The following is a 12512-nucleotide window of genomic DNA, read 5'->3' on the forward strand; positions in this document are numbered from 1 at the left end:
ATCTACTTAATAGGAAAAAATCTAAATATGAAAAAATAAAAAACCATTAATAATCATAAAATAGACTATTTAATATTTATTGATTAACTAAGTATAAAATCTATATATGTACTAATTTAAGACTAAAAACTACTTCTAATTTTCACTCAAATCTACATAGTATTTAAATGTATAAATTATTAATATAATCTCATAATAAAATAAAATATTCATTATTGTTTCATTGTTCCAAACAAAATAATTTACGTAATTTCCTAATAAATATAATCACCAGGTCTTATTATTCTTATTTGAAATAATTTTGACATAAAATTTATTACTATTTAAATTAAGTTGTCGCTATGCTGTAATGTCAGCTTCAATTCGTTGTTTTCTATTTGTAAAATATTTTTCCAAGCCCCACGATATGGCGGTAAGATATGTGAAAATGTTGAGACAATGCAATATAACAGGTGGTGAGGAACTGCCTTTTATCCAACCTGAAAAACATATTAATTACATTATTGTTTAATGATAAAAAAACATACACTTACGAAGTGTTTAGTGCAGTGCTCCACTTTCTGCTCATTTTTATTTCACATAAGGTCAATGGAGCTCTTTTTTTGAGAACCGACGAAAATTACATAGGTAATTAAAAGATCAACTGTTTTATAAGATTTTTGGTTCGTGACAAAAAATTTGGATTTTATTTAATTTTGCACTTCGGTAAAGAAACGTGAAATATTTTTATTTATTTACCCTTAAATCTATGCTCTCAAATTAAATAAAATAGAAGCAGCTTAAAATTATGTTATAAAATCAACAAGTAATATTTTAAAACCATACCTTTATCTTATTTAAATATGTTTTGTATTATCTTTCGACATTTCCTTACTTTGCTTTACTTTTGGTTAACGAATTTTATCTAGATTTAAGATGAAAACCAAATAACAAATTTTTACCATGGAAAAAATTAAAAATCAACCTACCGACTACTGGGCCCAAAGTAAGATAAACGATTCCAGCTGTTAATAATTGTATTCCAGTAGCTCCTGGTAATTTTTCTAATGGGACATATGTAGGGATTACCAATGCCATGAAAACAGTTCGAAGCCCTTTACCAAATCCTATAATAACAGCTACGATCATTACAACACTATAATCCTGGCAGTGAGCTAGTACTGGAAAAAGAAGGTTCAGAATTAATGAACAGTTACTTTTTTATTTATTTAAATTTAGGAGTAGAAAATCGTGGAATAGAAGAACAAGCAGTAATGAAGGTGTAAATGTAGCAGGTTATGGTTTCGTTAATCTAACGAGACAAACTGCAGCTATGAGTTCCGCGTTAACACGCAATGCCTGCAAACGTGGGAGATGGAGGAGGATGGAGTGTCTTAATATTAGGTTCCCTCTGCCTACCCTATTATTTGCGGGATACAACGTAATGCTAAAAAAATAAATTATATAATTACCTACTCTTCCCGCAGACATTGAAAGTACACCAAATAAAAAGAAAGTGTTATTGTCCCATCCAATTTTTCCGGCCACAAAAGGAACGCAAAATCTCATACTAATATCAACTGCCGCTAAGACAGACATGAAAAATGCCACTTGTGGCTTACTCATACCAAAGTCACCGAGGATAAATGGCGTCAATATGGAAAAGTTTAATTCGTTGAAGCTCGCTAATGTTACACCTAACATTAGATTGATAAAAGTCAAATCTTTTAGAAGATCCAAATCAAAAAACATTGCGACTTTTTGGAAAAAAGTCAATTCTTCTTCGTCATCGTCGTCGTCGTCTTGTTCCTTGTTAAGTCCATTTTTTTCTTCGAAAACATTGTTGTCTGAAGGTTTGCTGACTAATATCTTAAAGTGATTTGTGTTATTATCATCATTTTCTTTTAAATATTCTTCCAATTTTAACGAAGCCTGCTTAAGAACTTCATTTTCGAAATTAAAATTATTAGATTTTCGTCTATGCCGTGTACGATATGACTGATTGCTATGATTGTCTTTTAAATATTTACGCTCATCAACTTCTTCCTGATTCTTAAGCGACATATTGCTATGATTATCTTTATGATATTTTTCATCATATTGTACATCCATCTTAAATGATTTTAAACTTTTGGTGCCCGCCAATTGCTTTTCTGCTTTATCTGCGATGTATTTAGCTTTTTCTGGGTCAATTTTTTCTATTACAGCTTTTTCGTCAGCTTTTAAATCTTGTGGGGCCTTAAGTGTTGGACAATCCTCTATTTCTGATTCAGGAATTTGGGTATTCAGAGTTATTGATGTCTTACGTTTAGGCTTGTTTGTTGGTTTTAATTCTCGATCTTGATTCAGGCTCCCTAAATTAGCGTAAGAATTCTTCTTTGATTCATTTAAGTAAAGTGTGGATGATTTTCTCGAACGATTTTCCAATAAATTTGTCATCGATGGCTTTTTAGAGTTAAGTTGGGAAGTTTTAGCAGAAGCATCTCTCGATGATACTCTACTTTTCGATTGCCTTGATTGACTAAAATAACCATCATTCGATCGTATCATCATAGGTATCCCAGGATCTGTTATTTCATATCCAGGCGTTACTGGATCGTCTTCATTATATAGATATTGACTTGAAAAAACACTAAGATTTTTTATTTTAGAAACTTGATTAAAATAACCATTGGCTTCATTACTTTTTTCAGTTTCGTTATTGTTCTTCGTATTTGATGATAATAGTTTTTCTTTGTCTTCATCTTTTACGTTAGCAGTTTTGGAATGCCACTCTACTGGTTGTAGTAATAAAGCACACGCTAAAGAATGCAAGGCAAAACCGCTTATGATGAGAATTGCTCCGGTTTCTCCGTAGTAAGCGAACAGTATAGTTATTATATGAGGCCAAACAATTGGTCCAAGTCCTGTAGTTGTCCATGATAAACCAGTAGCTAACCTTCGCCGATTTTTCCAATATGTATTTAATGCCAAAGCATTTGCAGAGGCATTAATACCGGCACCAGCACCTTAAAAATAATATATAATTACTAAATTGTTAAAAATAATTTGAGTTAGTTACACTATGAATATTAATAATATTTTTTCGTAAAAAAAACTTGTGAGTTTTTTAATGTTTTTTATAATATTTGATGAAATTTATATCCCCTAATAATATTGACGTAGTAATTTATGATTATTCTAGTAGTAATGGTAGTTGTTTATTTACTTACCGTAAAGTATTGAAAAAGATATTAGGAAAGTCACAAAATTATAGGAGAACGTTGTGAAAATAAGTGAAATAATGATCACTATTATTCCCACAAGAGACACTTGACGATAGCTGAAGATTTTAAAAAGTGGTCCATTAGCCAAACCTGAAAAACACAATACACCTTAAATTATTATAAGTTTCATTTAAAGGCGATAAGGCGAATTAAAATAAATACAAATATTTGTATTATTTAACATTCCCTTCTATTTATTTTTTGCACAAAAAAATAGAAAAACCATTTTTTTAAGTTTCAATATATCTTTTAGTATCATTTGTCTACCATACATATCTTTTATTTTGTATGGATCTTTTTTATGATTTTTTAAATTATTTGATCTATCTCTTTTGATCTATTTCTTAGGTTTAGCTTTAGTTTGCAATATTGTTCGCAATGTCCTAAAACATTATTTTTTGGTATTACCTTACTTATATACATATAGATATAATTCTCTTTAGTCATTCTGTCTATTAGTATTATTTAGCTCAATTATAATCGTTATTTATTTTTAATTTGTGTCATAGAGACAATTATTCGGGTCACATATATGTAACAGGAACTATTTGATAATTTGTAAATGTTTATTATCTATTGAGCAACGTTATGTTCATTTAGTACCTATTTACTATATTTCCGTTGACTCTACCTTGATAAATATACAAAAAAAATTACAAAGGTTATCGCTAACAACTTTAATAATAAAAATTCTTCAGTCGGAAATAAATAAAAAATTTGAGACAATTAGAATATTTAAGAAGGTAGTGTTTCAAGATAAATTAATGTTTTAATTACTTGTTTTTACGACTAGGGTCATGGGTATGTCGCTTAAAATATAGTGATTGGCCTTACTACCTAATATATGTCTGGTAAATAATTATCAGCGTGTTAAGTCAGGGATAAAACGTGAAGCGGGGGCTGATAAATAAGTAATTGCTGTCATTAAAACATTGAAAGGCCGGTATGGTATCAAAAAGTTACCATGCAAGGCGCGTCACGCACCGACGCAAGAGGTCATCGCCGAGTTCATATTGATGATGGTAGTCACTTCTGAGCTGCTGATCCCAAGACGCGCCAGCTTATCACGGAACAAGAGCCCAAATTGCTGAAGCATTGGCAATGTTGATAGCTGAAAAAATCTTTTTGTGATCAGCAAATATAATTATGATATAATTATATTGAGGTCAGTCTTGGTGTAGAACAAGGGTGAGACTGTAAACGTGTCAGGTTGTGGAGGAAATTTAATATTTTATATTTTCACTAGCGGACCCGGAATATAAGAATATAATTTCTATAGAAATATAATTTCAATCTAGATGAAATGCTAAAAGTGACTATTATATTTATTTTCATAAGGATGAATATCAAAATGACGCGGTAAAGAACGCGGTCGCGTAGCGACGACGGTTGTTATTAACATGGCAGAATAAATTGCATATCAAATTAGAAAGTATTTTAATTTATTAGTATATATGTGTAATGTAATATTATATAGCCTATAGCACTTCTGAAGAATGCAGCTTTCATACAAAACAAAAACAAAGTAAATCGATCCAGTAGATCCAGAGATCTTAGCGTTCAAACAAACAAACAAACTCTTCCGCTTTATTATATTAGTATAGATAAGTATAGATAGATTACCTCGCTCTGGTAATAAGGCAAAGTACGGCGTTGAGTTCTGTCACTCAACACACAATGCCTCCAGAATTCAGCGGAAACAGGGGAATGAAAGTAGCTTAACGTGAGCGGTGTCTTGACACTAGGTTTCTAGTTTTCTCTGTCTAACCTGCTATGTGCGGGAATATGTTCTTTATTTTACAAAAATAATTACTATACGATTTTTCAGGTGAAATCTATCTATATATTATACTAGTGGACCCAGACGCGGCTACGCCTGCTTCAACTATAACAATATTTATTAGATATATTCATGAAATTATTTTCAATTCTCAATAGAATTAGTAAGAAAATATAAGCTCAAATAATCAAAAAGAATAATAAGTAGATACACATTATTAGAAAAAATTATCTGAGTTATTGAAATGAACCAACAAAAGGATTAAAAGTAACTAAAGGATAGGTATTCTTAATATTAGAAAAAGTACCTAAAGTTTTCCGTACGTGCGTACATAGATATCGACTCTACGAAATAACTAAACATTTCTCTCTATTAAGTAGGATAATTTTAGCGGGCAATATCAAATAAAATAAGAAGAGAATCAAAGTGTATTTTAAATTAATTATAAACAACAAATAAAGTTCGAAAATGTATGAAAATTGATAAAACCGTCAACGTCATCTGCCCGTTCGCGTCGGTCATACTGTGCCGCCCGCTAGGTGGCTAGGTCATTTGGAATCAGTGACATGTCCTTAATTATTTATTAGTATGTTATACAGTAAACTATAATTTCAATCTAGATAAAATGCTAAAAGGGACTATTATATTTATTTTCATAAGGATGAATATCAAAACGTCGCGGTAGCGGTCGCGTAGCAACGACGGTTGTTATTTACATGGCAGAATAAATTGCATGTCAAATTAGAATGTACTTTAAAATATATTAGTATATATGTGTAATGTAATGTTATATAGCCTATAGCACTTCTGAAGAATGCAGCTTTCATACAAAACAAAAACAATGAAAATCGGACCAGTAGATCCAGAGATCTTAGCGTTCAAACAAACAAACAAACAAACAAACAAACAAACTCTTCAGCTTTATTATATTAAGGATAGATAGTCAGGCGGCAATCTATAAAGTCGTATTATCTATAGCTTGTCTATTTATAGACATTAGGTAAATTGACAGCAAGATATTACAGATATTGTTATAATTTATTTTATACAATTCTATGTTGCTACATAAATAATAATTTTCAGGAAGGACATCGCATAATAAACTTCACAACTGCCGATTACATGTCGGAAAAACGAGATGAAAGAACATTTTATATAATTTAATATGAATTTTAATGAAGTAATTTAAAATATTAGTTTGAATTATAATATAATATTTTATTAACTTTTTTTAGTCTGAATCTGAAACTGTGTATACTAATATATAGGGCCCAGGCCCATATATGTTTATAAGTTACTAGGTTATAGTCCCTACAGAGTTTTGTTTCTTTAAATTTAGATATTTTTTAGCTTCTATCAATTATTAAAAAACAATATCCTACCTCCCTTACAACTATCTAAAAATTCTAAAGTTATATATTTTGCCGATACAGGCTCAACAGGCAATAACAGTTTCTGTATCAAGACAGTAAATAAAATTTGAAGGACTGGTGATTAATTAATGATTAATCATATATTTTTAATCTATATTTCTATACTAATCTATCAAAGCTAAAGATTTTTTTCGTTAAACGCGTTAATCAGTAATGAAGTTCTGGTTAAAATTAAATAGATTTTTTTTAGTTTCATTCTTGGATTCCATTCCATCCCCTGTACCTACAGAAGTCAGAGTTTCTTCAGATTTCCTTAACGTGACCATTCTTTGATCGGTTCTTAACGGGACATCGGATTTTTAATTTTAAATTTTAATTATTGTATTAAAACTACACCGGGACAAAAGCGAAAACCGAGACGATACTTAGAAGGTCGTATATAACTTTTAGTTGTTTTCATTTGACCAAGGGAGCAAAGCTGCGTATAAAAGTTAATGTAATATATAAAATTGATATCTATATTATTAAAATATTAAAGATAAACTATATATAAAATTATTAATTAATAAATTGAAATTAGATAATTTCAAACTTTCAACCATGTATCGAGGGACGGAAAGCTATACAAGTAATAATATTACTATAATTATTATTGATCCTGTTTTTTTCCATTATACGCAGCAAAATTAAATTATTATGTTTATTTAATACTTACATTAGAGAAACCAGCAGCGAAAATTATCATCCAACCCCATCCACCATCAGGAGGGATGAAATCTCCATCTTTCTTCACTTTTGATTTTATTTGGTTCGCTTTCACCATTTTCTGTAAATTACATGTAAATTGAACTATATTATGTTATCGTAAAAAATATTATCAGGTTCCAAATTAAAACTAAAACGTAGCGGACCGTCACTTCTACACGCATGAACGTAGCGATTTGAAATGATAAATATTGGGTGCACGCGTTTAATAAATGGGATAAATATTTTAGATAAAATTATTAATAAGTAAGTAATATCTAAATTTTAGTATACTTAAGTAGAGACAGCAGAGACAGTTCTGGGTTCAATTCCCACTCGAGGTAATAAAATATTTAATATTTTAATTTGGTCGTTCTGGTATCGAAATAGCGCGGCGCTAAGTTCCGCCACTTAATTTGAAATGCTTCCATAATTCGGCGAAAGCGAGAAGCAAAGTGTTTTAACACTGAGCTCCCTCTGTCTACCTTGCTGCATGAAGAAAAAAAAACTTTAGTGGTATAGAAAATCGTCACCTCGGCGACATCCACATACTGGTTATATCTACTTAAGGCTTTTTTTTCGATAGTAAAATCTTGTTTTTTCCTATGTTGTACCAAAAATTAAAATACTGTTATATATAGTTATTGTGTATATAATTCTAGTATTTTTTATATTTACTGTATGCTCTAATCTTAATGGCAGTATTACTACCTGATAAATTGATAAATAATAATTCAACTAACGTTTGCCCGCGATCTGAACGAATGTAAATAAAAAATATTAATGTAATTTTAAAATAAAATAATATGTGTTATAATAAAACAAAATGGCGAAAGAAGAAATAAGATCAAGATATGTCCTTGTTTAAATATGTTTTGCAAGATAGAGTAAGACAACCTTGTTACAAATTAATAATAGTCAGTCTTCATTTTCCATAAAATTCAAATACAATACAAATTTATCTAAGCTTAAGGGAGTTATTTATATCGTATGTTTTTTTTTAATTGAAATTATATTATATTTTAGAAAATATTTATTAATAAAATTATATTTATAAAACGTAAAAAAAGTCAATTCTCATATCATATCATATAACAATAAAATAAACATACCAATTATTGAAGTCCGTCGCTAACAGAAAAACAATTGAATAGATACGCTTTTCCTTCAAATTATCAGGAGAAGCGTTTCAATGAGCGAGTTTTTCATCAGTCAACGAGTGCGTGATGTCTCAACAACCCTACAAACTACATAGATAAAGTAAAGAGTGAACCAATGTTCTATTTATTAGCCACGTGCCGGGTGTACCACTTTTGTATTGTTTGTTATTTATTTATCAATAATAAGTTATAAATATGTTTGGTACAATTTAATAAAGCTGCTTGCGGGAGGCCACTCGTGGCGCAGGGGCACTAGCGTGTAGATGTGAAAAGGAGAGGTTGTGGGTTCGATTCCCACTCGGAAAAATGAAGTATTGAATATTTTCATTTCCTCGCTCTAGTAACGAGGCAAAGCTGCGCCATTTAAAACGGATTTGAAGTGTCTTATTGGGAACGGATTTGAAGTGTGTTATTGGGAACGGATCTCAAACTTCCTCTCCTTTACCTTTCTATGTACGGGATACTACGTGAAACAACCAAAAAATAACAAAATAACGACAATTTTCCCATATTATACGATCACACTCAGAATCGCCCAATGTAGAACCACAATCGCTTTATTTTTTCTGTTTATCACTTTTCCCACCAAATTATTTGTTTGTAGACATATCTATAAGTAAACAATAATTTCTAATGATTATTTATACTACTACAATAGTAAATGGATTCTCTCATGAATGACTAAGTCTGGTTTTCGATCGCGTCTACGCGTTTAAAAATATATGTACAGAAAAATTTTTTACATATTGCACATAATTTATTGAAGTTTTGACAAGACAATTATGAATTTTTAAAATAGGAAATCCAAAGTATAATTATTTTTAATATACTAAATATCCTATAGATGCATATACTCGTATGTAATTTTATACAAGTATATATTTTCGTAAAAGGGTACAAAGTTTTTGCTTTCACTGTTGCTGGGGTACAATGTTAGATGCATCTATATATCTATATATATTTCAAAATCTCTTTTAATAGATTTAACCATTAAGTTAATTTAGTAATAGCACCAGAACACCGAATCATACAGTAGTTTACATTATTTTAATTTTCAGGGTATCAGCGTCTGCAACTGAAAGTAGGCCTGCCTAATGGATCATAAGGGACTAGGGCGTCTTGCATCCATCCGATGCCAAACACTTTCAGTATGTCGTATTCTTCTGTTGCTGGTGCTAAAGGGCGTCCTACATTACGCTTGCATAAAAATAAATAATAAAACCAGTTAAAAATAGTGCAAGTTAGACGCTAGTGTAAGAACTTGCCAAATGTCATAATTAAGGGTCCCTATGGGTTTCGATTCCGCGGCTACTTTCATACAAAATGCAGGAAAAACTATACATAAGTGTTTTTATAATTGCGTTGACTTAGAAAAATAAATGATCTTGACAGTTGGACGACAAAGTGATCCCATAAGGGTTCAGTTTTTTTCTTTTTGAGGTACTGAACCCTAAAATTGAATGCTTAAATATACAAAAGTAGACTTATACTTTTAGTATGCATAAACTTTGTATTTAAATAAATATTATAATATGGGGTAATAAAAATATTTGTGCATACACAGTAGCTTAGGTAATATAAATTGTTTACTAATCTCGATATATTACGTAGCAAATTATCAGGTTACGTTTTGTTTGAGATTAATATGAAGTAGAAAAGGTCCATATCATTTTGTACAAAATTTAAAATATATACCTACTTAAATCATTACAAATTGAAAAAATTAAAACGTTATTTTTTATATAATATAAACGTTAAAGTTTATGCCTTTATCTTTTAAGGAAAGAAAGAACTCTTATAAGATCACTTTGTTGTCCTTCTATCCGTAAGTCTGTCTGTCAAGAGCATTTATCTTAAGAATGCTTGGATATATTGAGATGTAATTCAAACCCCTCAGATCTACGGCCCCTTGATTTCCTGAAAAAATCATGTTTATACATTTACTTAAAAGAAGGTACGACCATTTATATTGCAAATAAACGTGTATTTAGACACTATATAGGCAAGGGCTACTCCCTTTCATGTTTAAATTTCAGTAATAGTTCGATACTTTACCAGTTTTTGTACAGAACCCTCGAGGGTGAACCTGACTCGCGCTTGTCCGGTTTTTTATTTACATTATTATTTTCCTTGACGGCAATTGAAAATACCTACTTGTTTCTAGGTTGCAAACGTAGGTATATATATAGTTCCATACGTCATACGTGCTTATGAGTGGTGATTGAGATGTGAATGATCGATTGAAGGACTACTTTATCTATTACATTTTCATTTACTTTTATTTATTTATTTATTTTTATTTTTCACCTTCACTCTGCATCCCGTACATGGTAGGGTAGGTAGCGAGAACCTGGGAACCTAGTGTTAAGTTACATTCCACTTTCCGCTGAATTCTTACTTAAGGCATTGCGTGTAGAGTTGCAGAAGTCAACGCCGCGCTATGACTCGTTATCAGGGCGAGGAAAGGAAAATATTAAATATTATTTTTCTGAGTGGTAATCGTAATGACGACCGTAGCGTTTATTTTTATATCTATTCTATATAAGTATGAGGTTTAGTCTTTATTAGCATATGAAAAATAGAACTTCCTTTTTATTACGAATATATGATAAAATTCTGTAGCAGACTTAATTTATTCGATGGCTGTTAATAAAATACTGTCGTAAAGGTATTACTCTGATAAGATTAACGTAATAGCTACGTATTAACTGATTAAAACGTATGTTTGCTGATGCACAATGTTTAATGAAATTACCTTCAATTGCACAGGAAAACTTTATTTAGCTTTTATTACCATAAAGGAAACTAATAGAATTTGTTGATATATTTCAGGAAAACTTAAACTATCAATTAGTAAAAAGTGAAAAGAATTTTAGATATTAATAAGAATATATCTATACGCACCTTTGCCCTTGAAGAGCTAAAATTGCATTAGTTTATGAGATCGTCTATACAGCTCGCTATGCAACGCGTGATTTTCTACTGCCACTTTATGGAAATGAAAGACGTTCTATGAAGTTATGAATTAAATAGGTATATAGTATGTATGCACTATATACCACTTAAAAATCTAGAAACAAGTAAGTAGGTATCGATTACAATTGACCGAAACATAATATTCAAACACTATGTATTCGACTTATTTATTATTACAGATATCTTATACATTTTGTAGATTGAAGAATAAATTTTATTGACATCTTAAAAAAATATTTGTTTTTGTCGGCGAAATAAACGTTTTTTTTGTTATGCTGATATATTACAATACATATCGACTGCAGCGCCACCTGTCAGCTCTAATTATAATTACAAACCATTCAGCAATTCATTGAAATATAATAGATCTTTGAAACGTAGCGAGACTAACGAAGAATAATATTTTTTTTATAATATGTCCAATGTACATTATTATATAGATTACTTCGAACTCAGATAAAAAGCGGAGAACGAAGTGTCTTAGTAATAACTCCTCACTGTGTTGCATTAAATGAAGGTAAATCTAACGTTAAATCATATCGTAACGTTTAATCATTTCCTATACATAAATATTTTGTAAGGCAAAAGTCACATTGCGTGTTACTTATCTTTGCTTTATAAGGCGCGCCAATTTTTACAATTCTTTATTAATCCACAAAAAATATATGTTTTATGCTATAAGACATGACATGATTTAATTTAATTTAATTCTATACACATAAGGTTAACTCACATTGAAGAATCCTAAATCTTGAAATTTCGGTTTTTTTAATCGTCATACAAGCTAATTGTTATTTCTACCATCATACAAATAATAATGTTACAAACAATATCAAACGAAACATTGAAAACTTATATTTTTCCAATTCAATAAACCAGTAACTCTTGTAACTAATTTAACGCACAACATACTTTAAAGTGATATATATTTACTATTTATAAAACAATTGTAATAAAACAAACATTAAATGTTAAGCGAAACTTGCCAGATACACTACAACAATACAATAGTGGAAACTGCATTCGAATCGGTTAAGCCAGACAAAAATTTTATAAATGATTTTTTTTATCTATGATAGTAATAAAAGTTATAGTGTTTCTGACATATCTTTCATGTAAAGACAGACACTGATCAGATACGATTTTTATTATAGTAAGTAATTTTAAACTGAAAATATTTTCAAGAATTAATATTTATATTATAATTAACGTATACTATAATTTCCTAATTAAA

The 12512-nt window shown here is 30.0% G+C and overlaps 1 protein-coding gene across 3 annotated transcripts; it reads right to left on the reverse strand.

The window, feature by feature from the left end:
* Window positions 1-50: 50 nt before the first annotated feature.
* LOC146529894 (uncharacterized) lies at window positions 51-11359 on the reverse strand. Of its 3 annotated transcripts, none has more exons than XM_085200325.1 (8): window positions 11207-11356; window positions 8255-8382; window positions 7114-7224; window positions 4230-4356; window positions 3192-3335; window positions 1452-2987; window positions 969-1160; window positions 51-479 (listed from the first exon to the last, which is right to left on the reverse strand). In XM_085200325.1, the coding sequence occupies exons 3-8, from the start codon at window positions 7219-7221 to the stop codon at window positions 340-342; spliced, it is 2247 nt and encodes a 748-aa protein (XP_085056451.1). In that variant the 5' UTR covers window positions 7222-7224; window positions 8255-8382; window positions 11207-11356; the 3' UTR covers window positions 51-339. The 3 variants fall into 3 exon arrangements, with proteins under 3 accessions (XP_085056451.1, XP_085056450.1, XP_085056449.1); XM_085200324.1 differs by having other exon boundaries at window positions 8255-8389; window positions 11207-11351; XM_085200323.1 differs by lacking the exon at window positions 8255-8382 and having other exon boundaries at window positions 11207-11359.
* Window positions 11360-12512: the final 1153 nt, after the last annotated feature.

Source organism: Heliconius melpomene, chromosome 17, assembly GCF_056956725.1.
Source record: "Heliconius melpomene rosina isolate 202511_hmr_F chromosome 17, ASM5695672v1, whole genome shotgun sequence".
Classification (NCBI taxonomy): Eukaryota; Metazoa; Arthropoda; class Insecta; order Lepidoptera; family Nymphalidae; genus Heliconius; species Heliconius melpomene.

Coding starts and splice junctions, on each gene's coding strand:
- LOC146529894 (XM_085200323.1), bottom strand. CDS start 7,221: ATGGTGAAAGCGAACCAAATAAAATCAAAAGTGAAGAAAGATGGAGAT. Junction 4,357..7,113: donor TCGCTGCTGGTTTCTCTAAT/GTAAGTATTAAA, acceptor AGATTTTTTCAG/CTATCAACATTGCCAATGCT. Junction 2,988..3,191: donor ATCTTTTTCAATACTTTACG/GTAAGTAAATAA, acceptor ATTATTTTTAAG/GTGCTGGTGCCGGTATTAAT.